The 18,292-nt window shown below is 38.4% G+C and overlaps 1 protein-coding gene across 1 annotated transcript in view; it reads left to right on the top strand.

Annotated features, from left to right (window-relative positions):
* The window catches only part of AKAP6 (A-kinase anchoring protein 6), a 486,146-nt gene extending 468,508 nt beyond the window's left edge, over positions 1 to 17,638 (top strand). The window contains exons 13-14 of the mRNA XM_020870415.2: positions 3,675 to 7,087; positions 12,675 to 17,638. Coding sequence (XP_020726074.2) covers positions 3,675 to 7,046 — 3,372 coding nt within the window. The 3' untranslated portion in view covers positions 7,047 to 7,087; positions 12,675 to 17,638. The remainder of the gene's footprint in view (positions 1 to 3,674; positions 7,088 to 12,674) is intronic.
* Positions 17,639 to 18,292: the final 654 nt, after the last annotated feature.

Below are 18,292 nucleotides of genomic sequence, written 5' to 3'. Positions count from 1 at the left end.
ATACACCACTCCTCCCAGGGCTTTGTAAGTGGTCTTGCTTTAGTAAACTCTTGGATCTGTAATAAACAGGGGAACACAGATGGCAAGACCTCCTAATCGTTTTGGCTATTCTGAGCACCAGAAGTTTGACTGGAACATTCAGTTCATCCTAGTCTTTTTGAGATACCTTAGTTTTTCAAAAGTTGCATCTCTTTAAAGGAAATTAAAGGTATCCAAAGGTAGTTATATCAGATCTCTGTTGGATTATTGTTTTATAGATTGTCAGGTTCCTTCATCTCCACTCTTTTGCTGATAATGTGTTTCTCATCGCTTATAAAAAACTACCATTTAACTTAAAATTTTAAGAAAATCTTAGAGATGAAGTCCTGGGATACCTGACTCAAAGTCACGCAAGTGCAGAAGGAAGTTAATTTGGATAGGTACTACTTGCTGCAATTGGAATCTTGGTTGTTTCATCATCATTGTCATCATCATCATAAATATTTTCCAGCCACTTTGTTTCTCTGTCTGTATTACACTAACATAAATAACCTGCCTCTAAGAATAAAAACAAAGTAACACCAATTAATTCTACTTGGTCTTGAGCAGATCTGCAAAGACGTGTGTGTGTGTGTGTGCTTGTGTGTGTGTGTGTATGCACACCTGTGTGTAATTATATACAGAGTCCTTGGTTTAGGCTAGAATTCTGCACCAGTGAAACAGGTTTATGGATGAAAAGCCTTTGCACAATGGATTTAAATGGATTTAAATGGATTTAATCAGAATTATTTCTGAAAAGGCACAACTTCATGTACTACTCACCATCCTCTTGGTTTCACAAATATTCTCGGTTTTTTTTTTTTCCTAAATCCATATTTGATTTATCACTTTATCAAAGACAGGGAATATCTGAGACATTTTATAAAGCACCAGATAATTCCTCTAGAAAAACAGAACAACAAAAAATGCTTAACTAGCTTGAGGATTATCTGCTATATTGGGCTATCCTCAAAGAGAACATTTGACCAAATAATTTTCCAGCCAGTTATATCACTCTGTACATTTTCTTTTTTTGAAGACGACTTTTTAGTTATATAAATGTTGTAAATGTCCTTCCTCTTGGAAACTTTCCCTACTTTTTTTTTTACCCTCAGGGTATATTTTATGTTTGAGGTTAAATCTTGAAGAAATGGAGATTTTATTGAAAATATTGACAGAATTTAATTCATAACAGAAAAGAGTGAACAAGGGCAGAGTGATCAGCTCTTCTTTAATATGTAAAATGTAAAGTCTAAAGTGAATGATTTTCTAATGGGTCTTGTCAGATATTCCCCGGAGTTGACATAAAAACTTTTTTTGAAATTACAATCAAGTTAAGAGATTTATAGGAAGAAAGAATGAGGAAAGGAAAAGGACAATAGTATAGACAAAAGTTTAATCTTCTCCTGTGGAAATCTTCCACTCCAACTTCTTTATTGAGTGAAAGATTTGTTCTTGTAGATGCTGCCTTGAGAGTTTTATACTTTTTGTGGGCTTGCATTTGCAAAGCCACAAAGGCAGCCTTCGGCCAGAAAACAACTGTGTCATAGAAGGCAAGTCCGAGTTACAGGCATCCCTTGGGCTCAGCTCCTGGTGCATATCCAGGTGGCATGGTTCCTGCAGCCAGAGTGAGCCCCCGGGTTTGGGACCCTCATGGAAAATCTTACACTTCTAAATGTTAAAGTCAACCTGAGAGTTACAGAGAGAGCTCTTTTGAAAGACAAATTTAGTTATTTATTAGCATTCTCAGAGTCCAGTGTCGCCAAGATAGTATTTGAAATTAATGTACTATTTGATTAGACTGATTGATTGTTTCTATAGCTAAAGATTTTAACATTCACTAGTCATACTAACTGGTCATTAGTACTTTATCAGCAAGCAAAGAATAAACAGAAATTCTAATAAAAATTCATCATGGTGAACATACCCCATACCCAAGCAAGCATGATGATGGCCTGTGAACTAGATTAAGTGCTATAACATTGGTAGGAAAGATTCTGTTACAAAATTTAACAATATCCCTTAATTAATGTTTACTTTGCATCTGGACTCTTTTAAACTTAAGTAGGCTATACAGATAATCTCTTACATATCCAGTATAATAAAGTGCTAATGGGTATTTTATGCTTAATGTGTTTGTGTGGTATCCTTCCACTAGTAGTTTCAGGAAGGAATGAGAGCTTCTTAGGAGAGCACTGTGAATGTGCTGCTGGTGAAACCTTTTTTTCCACTCCTGAGGAAGAAAAGCACCATGGCCTGTTTTTCAACCAGACTGTCAAAATAATTCTGAATTGTAATGCAGATATGCTGACCTGTTAATATGGTGAGACACCTCTCTCTACCCACCACGTCATGAATTCCTTGTGATTTTAAGAGCAAATTGAAAGGAAAGATGAGAGAATGAGCTAGGCCAGGAAAACCTTTTATGAATTAACTAAAGGCCACTCTAGAGCAATTCTCCATTCACTGACTATTCCAGCTGCTTTATACTGACTGCCTCCTCAGCCCTTCCCAAGCATTAGCTCACCTAATCTTCAGAATTCTCTCTGAAAATGGACAGCGCTGACCCCCTTGAAAAAGTGGTGTGAGGCGATGGCTGCCCAGAAAGGTTAAGCGACTTGCCCAAGACCATGCCGAACCCATTCAGCTTCTGTGTCCCAGACTGTGTCACGCTCCACCAAAAAGGGTAAAAATCCAGAAATCCAAGGAAAGAACAAGATCCCAACTGTGCAGGCAGAAGGCAGCATAAGAGAATCTGGGCTGCTTCATTCATGGAGTCAGGAAGTCCTCAGATAGTTGTTATTCTAGGACTGGAGGGGGAGGGTTCTGCCTGGACTTTATAAAGGGACAGTAGTGAGAGAAGTGAGCAAGTGATCAAGGATCAAAGTGGAACCTCTGTGATGGAGAAGGGGGAAGAGAGAGACTGTGAGTACAGTGACTAATGACTAAGAAGCTACCCTACAGTACTGGGGCCCGAGACTCAAGTCCAGGAGGATGTGGGTAAAGAAACCAGTCAGATGGTGCTCAGCTTGGGTCTGATTGGGAACAGGGCCACATTCTGAAGAGGAGGAACCCTAAAGGGAAGGCATGGAAAAGATAGATCTATGAGAGCTTCTGGCCAGTGTGTGGCTTTACAGATAGCAACAACTCTTCTCTTCTCCCAGAAGCTGCATCAGGTGGAGAACTCAGGAACCAGAAGCAAGAGGGGATTTCTCCATATGTGGGTACAGATAGTACTCCATTATAAACTCCAGAACTGCGATAATATTAGAGTGAATGTACCCTAAAAGATGTCACAAGCTAACCTCTTTTTAACCTTTATTTACCTGACAGTTTTATCTTCACCCAATCCAAGGTTAAAAATGTAGAAGAAATCAATAGGAAATAGTTAATTCCATAAATTACATATTTGACTGTAATAATCTTACATTTTAATCTGTTATTGCCCCCAGTGACAAATTACTATTGATAGAAAAGCCTCTTTCAATAATTTTGGATGTTATTCCAGAGAGGAATAGAACTGATAATTATGCTAGCTTTCAAATTCATGCTTGGGGCAAATTTCTTTCCTGAATCTTCCAAGAGATTTTGAATGGATAAAATTTTCATGCTTGTGTTCCCTAATTCTTCTGCTTTTTTTCCTTTCTCCTACACAGGAGACTTTGAATGTGATTGATCCTGGCTTGATGGACCTAAATGGGACGAGTGAGGATGCCCTGGAATGGGATGAAACTGACATAAGTAACAAGTTAATTAGTTTCAATGAAGAATCGAATGACCTTGATCAAGAATCCCAACCTGTTATGCCTTCCTTAAACCTTGAAGAGACAGGTAGTGAGAACCCGAGTTACGAAGAAGAGGCAGGTGACCATGGGGCATCGCAGTATGCATCAAGTATCACTGCCCCATCCAGTCCGCACGTTTACCAAGTCTACAGCCTCCACAATGTTGAACTCTATGAAGACAGCCACATCCCATTCCTGAAAAACAATCCAAAGTTCACTAGCACGACACAACCTAGTGTTTTAACTAAGAGTCTCAGCAAAGACTCTTCCTTTTCATCTACCAAATCTTTGCCAGATCTTCTAGGGGGTTCCAATTTGGTGAAGCCCTGCCCATGCCATGGAGGAGACATGAGTCAAAATTCAGGCAGTGAGAGTGGAATTGTCAGTGAAGGGGACACCGAAACCACCACCAACTCTGAAATGTGCTTGCTCAATGCAGTGGATGGATCCCCAAGTAACCCTGACACTGAACATCTGGACCCACAAATGGGAGATGCAGTTAACTTGTTAAAGCAAAATATTAAAGACGAGGAGGAACGAATTAAGCTCCCAAATAGCTCTCAGTTACCCATTTCACCAGTGGGTTGTGTAAATGGAAAAGTTGGAGATTTAAACAGTGTTAACAAACATACCCCTGGTTGTTTGGGAGAAGAATTACAAGGAAAACATGATGTGTTTACATTTTATGATTACTCGTACCTCCAAGGCTCAAAACTCAAATTACCGATGATAATGAAACAGTCACAAAGTGAAAAAGCACATGTGGAGGATCCCCTGCTTCATGGTTTTTATTTTGATAAAAAATCCTGCAAATCTAAACATCAGGCTACAGAGTTACAACCAGATGCACCTCCCCATGAAAGGATTTTGGCAAGTGCACCCCATGAAATGGATCGCAGTTCATATAAAAGTGGTGATGTAGAGAAGACATTCACTGGCATGCAGAATGCCAGACAGCTCTCTCTTTTATCTCATAGTTCATCTATTGAGTCTCTTTCTCCAGGGGGTGATTTATTTGCATTGGGCATCTTTAAAAATGGCAGTGACAGCCTCCAACGAAGCACTTCTTTAGAAAGTTGGTTAACATCTTATAAAAGCAATGAAGATCTTTTTAGCTGTCACAGTTCCGGGGACCTAAGTGTGAGCAGTGGCTCAGTTGGTGAACTGAGTAAAAGAACATTAGATCTCCTGAATCGTTTGGAGAATATCCAGAGCCCTTCAGAGCAGAAGATAAAGCGAAGTGTTTCTGATATCACTCTTCAAAGCTGTTCCCAAAAGATGTCTTTCCCTGGCCAACTGTCACTGGACATAGCATCTTCTATCAATGAAGACTCTCCAGCATCTCTTACAGAACTAAGCAGCAGTGATGAGCTTTCTCTTTGCTCGGAGGATATTGTGTTACACAAGAACAAGATCCCGGAATCAAATGCGTCATTCAGGAAGCGCCTTCCTCGCTCGGTGGCCGATGAAAGTGATGTCAATGTCAGCATGATCGTGAATGTCTCTTGCACCTCTGCCTGCACTGATGATGAAGATGACAGTGACCTCCTCTCCAGCTCAACACTCACCCTAACAGAAGAAGAGCTGTGCATCAAAGATGAGGATGATGACTCCAGTATTGCAACAGATGATGAAATTTATGAAGACTGCAACGTGATGTCCGGGCTGGATTACATAAAGAATGAGCTGCAGACCTGGATTAGACCCAAGCTTTCCTTGACAAGAGATAAGAGAAGGTGTAATCTCAGTGATGAAATCAAGGGCAGTAAGGATGTAAGTAGTAGTGAGATGACCAATTCCTCGGACACCCTCAACATTGAGGCCCTTCTCAATGGTTCAATAAAACATCTCTCTGAAAATAATGGAAATAGTAAGAATTTACCCCACACCCGTGAGTTAGGGACAAAAGGTGAAAATAAGAAAAATATTTTCAAAGTTAATAAAGATCCATATGTGGCAGACATGGAAAATGGCAATATTGAAAGCACTCCAGAAAGTCAGAAGGACAAACTGAATGAGATTTCAAAGGAATCAGAAAGTCTTGGTTCAGCTGGGAAAAGGATTTCAGAGAATGAGCATTGTAAGTGCAAACCAGTTATAGATGGCTCAGATGAATCAAGTATTGCTGGGAAGGAGTCTGTTTCCCAAATGGTTAGACATGTCCCAAAGAAATGTCAAAACCACCATCATTTTGAAAATCAGAGTGCTGCTTCTACTCCCACTGAGAAATCTTGTCCAGAACTGCCTCCAGAAATCAGTGTTATCAATGGACAGGACTCTGATGTACTGAAATCTTCATCTAATGATGCACCAAGTATGGCTGGAAAACCTGCTGGTTGCTGCCTAGCACGCGAGCAAAACGGAACAGAGGAAAATGTTGCTGCCAGTGACGTTTCCTGTTGTGACTGTGAACCAGACATTTTTCATCAGAAAGACGCCGAAGATTGTTCAGTACACGACTTTGTTAAGGAAATCATCGACATGGCTTCAACAGCCCTGAAATGTAAATCTCAACCTGAAAACGAGGTCACTGCCCCTACTTCATTAACTCAAATCAAGGAGAAGGTGTTGGAGCATTCTCATCGGCCCATCCAGCTAAGAAAAGGGGACTTTTACTCCTACTTATCTCTCTCCTCTCATGACAGTGATTGTGGGGAGGTCACCAGTTACATTGAAGAGAAGAGCAGCACTCCATTGCCACCAGACATGACTGACTCTGGCTCAGAAGACAAGGAGGACACCGAATACTTCTTTGAGGCCTGTGTTGAGGAGGACCCTGCTGGAGACAAGCCCCCTTTCTCTGATGCTCCTCCAAATGAACCTGCAGATCCCACCGAGGCTGCAGTGCCCCTGCCAGCAGCAGCAGGCTCTTCCAGGTTCAGTGATACTTCCTTCCTCACCAATAATGCAGACACAGTGGCCCTTTCAAGTCCTCCGAAAGGAGGGGATATAGGAAAGGAAGTGGATGGTTCACCCCAAGCTTCTAACGTCCATGGAGAAAGCACAGAGGTAACTGCTCCTTCAAGGCTGGGCAGCGAAAAGGAAAGTTCAGAAAACCCAGGTGAGTCAGCAAGGCCAGAAGAACACAATGCTTCTTCAGCCCCATCTGGAGTTCCCGGACTCTCCTCGAAGGCGAAGCAGCCAAAGGACAAGGTCACATGGCATCCCAGCCCCACAGCTTTAACCTGTGAAGAGAATCTACTAAACCTTCATGAAGAACGACATAGAAATATGCATAGGTAGAAGGTAACCCTCTCCAAGCATGAAAATCATCTCATTGAAAGGTACGTATAGTCCTCATGTTTTAATATATATTTAATATATTGTCACATACATATTTAATATAGACATACTTAAAATATGAGTTTTAGTCAACAAAGCTATGATAGGAGAAGGGACTAGTCAGGATGGCTGGTATTTATCTGAATAAGGCATTTAGATGGAAGAAGTACTCCCAACCATGCAAGTAACTGTGAAGCAAAAGGGGGGAAAAACAGTCACATTTTTAGTAACATTACCTTTATCACATCATTATGCCAAGAAGAATCAAAAATTTGAGGAAGTAGTCAAATACAGTAGAGCCTCAAATTCTTCCATTAAGGGAGGAAAAGGGGTTCTCCTCCAGACTGCAGTTATACCCTCTGACCAAAATGCACACAGAGTGCTCCCCGCTTCAGCTTCTGTGCACGGCCTGCTCCCTTCCGTGCCTAGAGATGAACAGTGATTAAGTTAAAGCTGCATCTCCGGATCTGGGCCTTCCTTTTACGCTTCTGTCTAGTGTAACTATCATCATATTTACTTCCCCGGTGGAAGGCTGTGCTGTCACAGCTGTTAATCACGACCAAGTCTGAGGATTCAAACAGGAGGGGAAAGTTGATGTTAAAGAAGAGGCTCTTATTTATCCACACAGAGACTGAGAACAGGCTCCGAAAGCAAATGCGGAGAGAATACATGACAAGTTAATGGCGTTTTGATAAAAACAGAATTTTTGAATTTTGCCTGAAGGTGACAGGCTGATTTCCATCCTTTTTTTTTTTTTCTAAAGAAAGTTATTCTGCTCTTCTTGTTTAATAAGACAGCTACTGATTGATAATTCTGATAGGATGATACAGTTCTAAAAGTGACACCGAAACTCTGTTATTTCCTATTTCTAAGCCTCAGTGATGAATATACTTTCTCAATCAAGTTTAGAAAAGAAAATGTGAGTTTTTGAATGTGAGAGTTGTATTTCACCAAAGTATGAGGTACTGACTGCCATCTCCACCTCCCACTCCAGAAGCTTAATGCATAACCTAAACTCGTGCTATAGGAAATGAATTACAGAAGCAATCTACCCTAATTTGTTAACTTATTCAAATAACAGTTATTATACTTAACTATGCTAAAGATTATCTTTTTTGTGGCAGATTGTTTATTTTTTGATGAGCCTAATTACTGATTTTCTAAAAGTAATTTACATTTATTACAAATACATCTTTTAAAATGTGACAGATAATGTTGTTCCCATAATGTATTATGAAAAAAGTTACTATTTAAAAACACATTATTTAATTTGAAAGATGAATGGCAAACATCATTATTTTTTTTCCTGCAACACCTGTGCCCTCAGCTCATTAAAATGTGTGATTCTGTGTAGAGCTGCTAGAAATGGGGAGTGAGGGGGGAATCTATACCATATATATACCCTAAAAATAAACTCAGTATGCAAAATTGTAGGAAAGCAGCCCTACTTACTAATATAGCACAACTAATTTTCTGTGTTTCAGACTCTATTTACAATTGGCTGCAAGGGAGAACAAAAGTAGGAGAGAGAGAAATGTATTTTCTGTGAAACATGTCCACCCTATAATCACATTCTCCATCAGTATGCAGTAAAACTGACCATTAAGGGAGAATAACTGCCATTCCATAAGCTGCTTCAAAACAAGTTCTATTAGAACCAATTGTACTGCCAGCTCTGCCAACCTCCACAGAAGGGCTGGTAGAGCCTGGCTGATTTTTGTTTTCTGAAAGGGGATCAAGGCTTGAAAGCAACACCACTCTGGGCGCAGACTTATGTGACGGTGACCCTCAAATCACCAGTCACGCCGAGATCTGGTCTCGAGAAGCTCTGACACTGAGAAACCTCTGGGGTGCACGCCTTCCTTTTTGATGCCCTGGGGATTTCTCCTCTCCCCTAAACAGATATAGAATTGAAATGAAATGTAATGACTTGCAGCTCCATCTTTAGACTCGGGGAAGGGAATAGGCTGACAGATCTGTGTAATCCTCACAATTTTACAGGCGTGGACAATGTAAAATTATCTGCCAGTCCGCCTGCCAGTTAGCAATATTTTGTGGAGCCCCTGCGGTTCAATGCCTGGCCAATCACAGGCAATGGGAGAAGCAGCCAGATTTTATTTCTGCAGAACTCACATCGCCCCCAAGTGACTTGTTATCAGCCTAAGGCCATTTAGGTAGCCATATTTACTGGGCCTATTCAGTGTTCTCAGTTTCATGTAGACTGAACATCTGGATACCTAAACTTTTCACCAGTCATTAATGCTGGGTACCTGGGTGTAAATATTTACATACTGTTAAAATACTACCAACCAGGACAAGTTATTTAATCTCAAAATGTTGACACACCTTCTGTGTTGAATGTCAGGAATGCATAGTAAAATTATATGTAAATATGAGGTTTCATGTCTATGAAAGCTTAATTGCTGTCATTGTTCTCCCTTTAAGATTCAGAAAAGCAAAAAGAAAAACTCCACTTTTTTAAGCCGTTTGAAAGCTATCACTTGGGATATCCTTTTTATCAGGAAAATAAAGTTCACCAAATTTGGTTTTTTTCCACCAGAAATAAGTTCTCAGAGGATGAAATGATTGCAATGTCTTCTAGAAGGGCTGTAACTTAGAATAACAGTTATAGTCCTCAAGAGAAACAAACATTTCTTTTTTGCAAAATTTTTAGAACAGGTTTTTCATTTACTGTGTTCTAATTAAAAGCCCACTGAATCTGTTTGAGAAATTTTAACTTGCTCTAACACAGTACGCATTTGCACTGATTTCCGGGTACACTGCTGTGCCTTTCACTATTTTCATTTATGTATCATGTTTCTACAAACATAGAGGGGTCAGTTATAGCAAATCACATCAAAAAAAGGCAACTGGATAGATCCAGATATTTCTGCCTAATTTGAAGGAAGCATATATGTCTGGAGAGCCTCCTAGGACCTGCTTAAGAGATGTACTTTGCACTAATCTTTTTGCTATATTCTGACAGTTATTTCTTCATAATCCTCATCATAAGCCTCTGACCTTTGGTGAATAATTTAACCCTAAACTTCAGGCTGGGTAAATCCTGTGATACAAAAACTGAACTCATCACATGCAGCCATTGTATACTATTTTTTTTCTTTTTGGTTTGCTCTGATTTTCTGGGGTTTTTTTAGTGTGGGAGGGTGCTGTATTTACTTAAGATGTATATATTTCCTTCAGAAATTTTTAGCTTTATTGCCTTTCCTACTTTATCAGTGTGCAAAGAGTTAGAGGGCCATAGATTTTAGATTTTAGGCCAGTACTTGTATTTGTGCATGCTCAAGTATACATATATACAGTAAACAGTGCTGCTACTCTGTTTTTATAAACTGGGAAAGCTCTAAAAGCAACGTTTCTCATGTACACAACAAATTGTTATTCTGTTAATTGGAATGACATTAAGTGTTTAATATGACCCAAAGTTGACCAAGCAGTTTAGGAAACTATTCTTGGTGGTAGTGTGTTAATTTTCCCTAAACAACATAGATGTGATCTTATTATATTTACCTTTAGATCACTTTAATAAATCAAAGTTCTGTTGGATGTGAAGTGCTTTTTTAAATTTTCTAGCACTTCAGAATAACTAGCCCTGCCATGATAAATATCAAAGATTTTATTTTATTTTTAATATCAAAGATTTTATTGGGCATCACCCATCTCACATGCACTCCCATGCACACGCATGCACACACACACATATACACACAGCTCAGATCTTTCTCTCAACCAGTTTATCCTGACCCTTTCCAAATAGGCCAAATTGAAAGTTTTAATTATCCAGAGGAATTTAAGTACTGTCATTTAGTAAGCCCATATTTGCCTCACCTAAGGATTCCCTACTCAGTGGCCAGATTTCAAATGAGTCATGTCCTCAGCATTTGAACAATGCACCATGCCTTTCTTGAGTTACTGCGTTATTTTACTGTAACAAATTTCATCCCATCTGTTCCTGTCTTTCTCTCCCTGTTCTTGATAACTTGCATTTTCTCCCCAACATCGTGTGGCTCCAGCCAAACCACATTTGCTCAAGTTTTTCTGGCTCTTGAACAGGTTGCAAGATTATAGAGGAAGAGAGTAAGATAGAAAGAATGAAAGTAGTTCTAGAAGGACCATAAAGCAATCTGACATTAGACTTGAGAACTCAGTTTAAACCCCTACAAGCAAAAGCCTGCTATATTTGAGAGCTAGTCAGAGCACCTACCACAATTGCATCCTGTGTTGCCTAATTTTAATTGTTCCTCATACTCGACAGGTTGATTTTAGCCACTTAGAAATATGAAGAACCAATTGAGTTTATTACAAATTTGTATCTGAGCCATCAGATGTACAGAAATAATTGAATCATTCTATTTTGCACAATGCTATCAGTACTTTAAATGAAATGCATTCGTATTTGAGCTAGAAGCCCCAGTTGTATCATTTCATAGGCAAAGGACTGAAGGATTTCAGATTATCACATTTATGAATATTTCACCATTGTAAGATAATGAAATTGTTCAATCCCACTGTCACACGTATAGTGATTGAAGGAAGGGTTAAACCCAAGAGTTCAGACTCCCACTCTGAATCAAGTCAAACTTGACAATTATTTTTCTTTGAAACTATGTCTTTTTAAAAAACAAAGCAATCTGTTTTGCACAATGATTCTGAAACATTTGAGCTGTTACAAGCACTCTATTTTATGTATCCTTTCATTTCAGAACATTAGCAAGCATTTCTAAAATGGTAGCCTTCATCAGTTCCTCAAAGGGGCTCAGTTGATATTTTGCTGTGTCACTTGGCATCGGCAGCCTCCCATTTTCATACTGATTTGAAGCTATCTTGAGTATTCAAAACCCAGTTCACAAGCAAAGGACTTCCCTGGTAGCTCAGTTGGTAAAGAACCTGCCTGCAATGCAGGAGACCCCAGTTTGATTCCTGGGTCAGGAAGATCCCCTGGCGAAGGGATAGGCTACCCACTCTAGTATTCTTGGGCTTCTCTTGTGGCTCAGCTGGTAAAGAATCCACCTGCAATGCAGGAGACCTGGGTCCTGTCCCTGGGTTGGGAAGATCCCCTGGAGAAGGGAAAGGCTACCCACTCTGGTATTCTTGGGCTTCTCTTGTGGCTCAGCTGTTAAAGAATCCACCTGCAATGAGGGAGACATGGGTTTGATCCCTGGGAAGATCCCCTGGAGAAGGGAAAGGCTATCCACTCCAGTGTTCTGGCCTGGAGAATTCCATGGACTATGTAGTCCATGGAGTTGCAAAGAGTCAGACAGGACTGAGCAACTTTCACTCACAAGCAAAAGAGTAGATGAGATCCAGAGAAAAAGTCAAACTTGATAATTGTTTTTCTTTAAAACTGCGTCTTTTTTTAAAAAACAAAGCAATCTATTTTGTGCATTGATTCTCAAACATTGAGCAAATTCTCAAACATTGTAACATTTGGGCTATTACAGCCACTCTATTTTATGTATCCTTTTATTTCAGAACATTAGCAAGCATTTCTAAAATTGTGGCCTTCATCAGTTTTGCAAATGAAACAGACACTTCTGAAAGCTTTTCCTCTGGCTTCTTTGTCTTTTGTAGGTAAGCCTGGCTGCAGCTCAAGGGCGGCCTCACCCTCCCTCCCTAGGGCTGGCCTCTGGCTCCATCGCGTCACTGCCGTTTGTTACACTGACCTCTCCCCAGATGAATCTTTCTTCTGAATGCGGTTGTCCACATGAGCCTTGTGATCTGGATGTGCCCTGGTTCTCTTTAGGTGATTGTCTTTGAAGTTCAGCAAAGCTGCTTGTTCTCCCATGGATTCCCGTCCCAAGCTACCTCTACCGACCCCACCTCTCCAGCAAGACTTTTCGGTTTGCCTTCTCCCTTCCTCATCTCCTCTTGAAAATTCTGCAGTTCACCAAATTGATGGTCCATTAAATTCACCTGTCTGGAATGAACTCCCACCCCCACCCCCAACTCCCTGCCCTGCTGGTGGTACTTGACCAATCTCATGTTTCAATCTTGATTCTTTTTAATGGTATGATGCCTATGTTTATGGAAAGAGATTTACCTGAAAGGCCAATATTTGATTTTATGGCAGCAAAGGGAAGAAACACTGGTCCTTCTTTCAAAGTTAAGCAACTTTTAAAAGCGCCATTTTATTTATTTCCTTTTAAAAAGAATAATCTATGCAGCACTTCAGGAAACAACTATATGGTGTTGTATATTATAAACTGGTGACATTCTACTATTAAATTATGTACAACATTTTCTTTTTTTATGCTTCTTGAGGTGGTAATGAGAAAAAAGTTTTTTAAAAAAGTGTGCCTTGCTGTATTTCTTATACCATTTATTAAAAAGCTGCTTTCATGGTAAAATTGTGTTGGTTTGAAAGGAGGAAATAGCAAGGTTAAGATGTGTGAATAATTTCTGTATATATGTATAACCAAGTACAAACATTGATGTATAATGACAGTACAAAATGCTTTCATGTTTGTGATGTCTAGTGATGTGGAAAATATAAGCCTTAAATCCATTAGATTGCATGGCAATTAAAATTGGCATAATAAACATAGTTTATTGGGGGAAAAGGATAATTAGTGATCTCTTTTACCTGTGTTCTTTACCAAATTATTGCACATGGTTCTGGAAAAATGTGACATGTAGCAGCTTCCAAAATATTCATATTGCATAAGAGATGAAGCTTTCACAATTTTAAAAATCTTTCTGATCACTATAAAGATCTTGGAACACAAATGATTAAATGCCAGTTCCCCTAAACCAATAAAAATTTATCTTAGATTTTTAATTTATATTTATCCTTGATGGTATAGTTTTGGGTTTCAGGATACCTCGTATATCTTATATTTATGTTATATAATTCTTTTGAATGGGTTTAATAGAAAAAAATGGTAGAAAAGTATTTAAAAAGTTGATTATTTTTTAATTTAAACTATAGATTTCAAGTGCATTTATTTTGTGTAAAAGAAGTTAGCTAAGAAATACTCCATTTGGTCTTTACTTGCTCTTGTTAAATATAGTTATGAATTTATATCCTAATGCCTACTAAAGTGCCTGACACATAGTAGGTACTCAATAAAAATCTGTTGAGTTGAAGTATTGAATTAGGTAATACGGATAACATCTATCTATTCATTTTGAGAAAGCTACACTAAAACACATAAACAATTAGAAAAAAGATGTAATGCAATATAAAACCACACATAATGTGTAATCAATTTATATCAAAATTAAAAAAACTAGTGTAGATTCATATAGTCACGGTAATGACAATCATTCACTCACCTGATAATTCATTAATATCTTTTATCTGCAAGGCACTAGTCTAGACGTTGGGATGCAATGATACCAAAAGCCCTGCTCTTCGGAGGCTTAGAGACAGGATGGACAAGGTGAACAGAGAGACTGAGTAGTTGTCCCGCAGCCGAGGAAGAGAGCAAAGTGGTGACAGAGGCCCAAGGAAGCAGGAACGAGGGACAAGAAGGAGGAAAAAGGTTAGACGGGAGCAGGAAGTTAGACGGTAGGAGAGAGTGAAGCTTAACTGCAGGGACAGGAGGAGAAAAGGTAAACTGAGAGACTTAACGAGGAGTCTCTTCAAAAGTTAAGTCAGAGCTTTTGAATGGAATATGCCAAGTAGTAAGGAAACTTCATAGCATCTTTGTTTTGCACCTGATTTTTTTTATTAGTAGAACCTTACTAGAGCCACACCAAGAACGTTTTTTAAATACTAGTCTATAATTCTGCCACTTAATAACTTTTCACTTTGTTGTGCCCCATCTTTCCCATACATAGTTATAAATCAATGAATCATTCTAGGCTCTGTAATGGGTAGTAATTTGTTCAAAAGGGTTTTCGGGCAGACATCTAGCTGCAGGATGCACCATGATTATAGGTGGGAGAGATTAGAGATAAATGCCTTGTTGAGAGGCAGCTGTAGACTATAATAATCTAGGCTCCCAAGGATCATAGAGTTCACAGGGAGAGCGGCCAGGCTGTAGAGAAGAAACAGATCCTGGAGCACTCTGAATCTCTGTAGAGGTATGGTATTATTTTATATACTGAGACAACCTAAATTTTCCTTGGATGGTAGTTAAGAATGCCAAGTCTAAGTCTATTGTAAAATATTTGAAGAACAAACTGACTGAGCTGTTCTATTTACCAGTTATGTGCTCATTGAAGACTCTGAGGTATTGAAAATGTTTGTTTTTTAAGTATCTGCTTAGTATTAACACTGAATTTGTAGCATGACTTTCAGGTTTATTGAAAATGCTTTTTCAGGTTGGAAGGAATGAAATATAGCCTCAGTCTTTTGCTCTGTACACAACCCTCCGAGGCACTCTTGAAAATGGTCACACCAACTCTGCCTATAGGTTTTCGATGTGACCATTTCAGTGTGTTCATTATCTGTCAAGGCAAGTTGTCCCACCATTAGACACGTCTCTCTGTAAAAAAGTTGTTTCTTAGGTTGCTGAAATCTGCATAGTTCTAGCTTCCCCTTGCCTTTAATTTGGTCACTGATCCGAGTTCTGTCCTCAGCAAATGCTCAGAGTATTTCTGCCCCTTTCTCCTGGCAACCCAGAAGATAAAATTGAGACCAGTTACTCATCCTCTCCCAGCTGCTCTGATTTCTGTTGTTCACTTCCCTCTACCACCCTTCATATGCCATGATTTTCAGATCCATTTCAACCTGACTGAATGTTAAGAGGCAGTATCCTTGAAACTGAGGAACTGTCTCCATCATCATACATGTAGAAAAATATCTGAACATTTAAGTGGTAAGTTTTCTCTCAGAATATATCCAAGATATATGTTTATTCTATTATTGTAAATTTCAATAAAGAAATAAATAAGTAAATAAATAAGAATTCATTACTTCCTTCAGTGCCCCAGTCCAGTGCCGGAATCATCTTGAATCTTTTCCTTACATCAAATCCAAACCTAACCTGTTTTCATATAGCAGAATCCCCCCCACCTTCATTTACTCATTCAGTCATTCAACAAACATTCATGGAATGGTTACTTGCAGCAGTGTGTTTGGCATTTGAGATGCAAAGGCAACTAAAATGTGGTTTCTGCCCACAAAGTGTTTACAGTTGTTTTGTGAAAGTGCCTTTCATGTCCTTGAATAGGGTGATTTCTCTAAATTAAAAGATGACTCATTTATTTTGTTTCCTCTCCTGTTTCCCTACATTTCCAAAAATCCTGTGAGCAAAGTAATGTGAAGAATTATCTGGATTTGACTACTGGAAGAAGTGGGGTTTTTTATTTGTAAGTTTTAATTACAGGAAAAAGTACATTTCAGATTTCTGGTCACTGAATAAACATACATCTTATGCAATAACAACAAAAACAAAAAATCTAATTTCAGGGCTTTAGAGAAGCTGAGCTTAATAATTTTGTTGTGTTTTATTAGTCCAACTTTAGGTTTTACCAGTGCTGTAATTTTCCTGGGGAAAAATTAGATAAAAATATGGAGACACACTAAAATGATCCAGCTATTTCTTACAAGTCAAATTATTTTAATTTCTAAATAGAACTGGTATTATTTTGTAATTCTAACAAATACTTTATTTTTCAAGCACTATGTAAGTCTTATATTGCAAAATTTTCCAAGTTGAACCCACTAAATTTACAGCTGTCTCTTTTTTCTATGTATTCTTTTATTACAATTTTTATTTTTAATAATTTCAGGGCTATATAAAAGTTGAATGAGTAGTATAGTAATATTTGTATACTTATCACTCAGATTCATTTATTGTTAATATTTTATCACTTTTGTTTCATCTCTCTCTACACACACACACACACACACACATGCACTTTTGCGTGGTCAAACCATTTGAAATTAAATTGCACATCTATAAATGCTTTGGCATTTATCACCAAAGATCAGGGCATTGTTCTTTAAGTTCACAATACCATCCTCACACCCAAGTAATGTATTAACAACATTGATGCAATAAAACCTGGCAACACATATTCAAATTTCTCCAGATATCCCAAGAGTAACCTTTTACGGTTGTTTTTGCTTTAATACGGGAACCAAAGATTACACATTGTTTTTAGTTTTCCTATCTTTTTGATCTTAAACAGTTTCCCTGCACGTTTATTCTTTCTTTCCCTGGTCTTTCGTAACTGACATTTCTGTAGGGCCCTGTCCAGTTTTATAGAATGACCCACAGTCTGGATATGTTCGGTTTTCTCTTTATTCAACTCAGGGTAAACATTTTAGTCAAGGATAGTACATAGGTGGTGTTCAGTAGTGTTCAATAGCTAGTCTGTAAGTGTGAGTGATTCACTGACATTCTTGATGTGTCTTGAAGTTCACGACTTACTCTTTCAGCTCATGCTTCATCAGGATAAGGTAGGGGTCAGCAAACTAGTCTGTGAGCTAAATCTAGCTCACTGCCTGTTTGGCCTATGAGCTAAGAATGGTTTTTACATTTTAAAATGGTTGAAAAAATCAAAAGAGTGCTTCATGACATGTGAAAATTATATGAAATTCAAATATTAGTGTCCATGAATAAAGTTTTATTGGAACACAGCCCCACACATTTGTTTACATATTGTCTATGGCTGCTTTTGCACTGTAGTTGCAGAGATAAGTAGTTGTGATGGAGACCATGTGTCCTGCAAAGCCTAAAATATTTACTGTTTGGTCCGTTTCAAAGTTTTCCCATCCCTGGTCTATATTATTCTTAATTCTGACACCATTTTCTTAGAGGCAGGTAGCTTTCATTTGCAAAATAGTATAAGGTATTAACACCTACAATAGTTTTTTGCTCTCTAGGTTTTATTGAGTTCTTAATTTCAGTTTCACGTGTCCTGGTAAAATGAAGTGTGCTTTGTTTCATAAAGATTGTTCTATATCCAAAGTCGGTTTAAGGATTTAAATTTAGTTCACTTATTACAGACTGGCTGTGATTGGTTTAGAGGATTAGTCAATTATAGACTAAGTCATTAATTCCATCAAAACCATCCGAAAAATGGATGAAGCTAAACTCACTTCAGTTTACCAATAAACTGGAATCCCTTTTCTAAATGTTTTTCTAAAGTAGTCCAAAGAAATTTAAAAACAATCCATTTTTCAACACCAAAAAGGTAAAACCATGATCAAAGATTATGTAAGATACACTTGTATTTCCTAAGGGCTGGTCATAAATAACCATCTGACTTTATCAAGATCAGTACACACCACA

Source organism: Odocoileus virginianus, chromosome 16, assembly GCF_023699985.2.
Source record: "Odocoileus virginianus isolate 20LAN1187 ecotype Illinois chromosome 16, Ovbor_1.2, whole genome shotgun sequence".
Taxonomy (NCBI): Eukaryota; Metazoa; Chordata; class Mammalia; order Artiodactyla; family Cervidae; genus Odocoileus; species Odocoileus virginianus.
The sequence above is the reverse complement of the archived record's forward strand: the minus strand, read 5'-3'. Positions and strand labels throughout refer to the sequence as shown.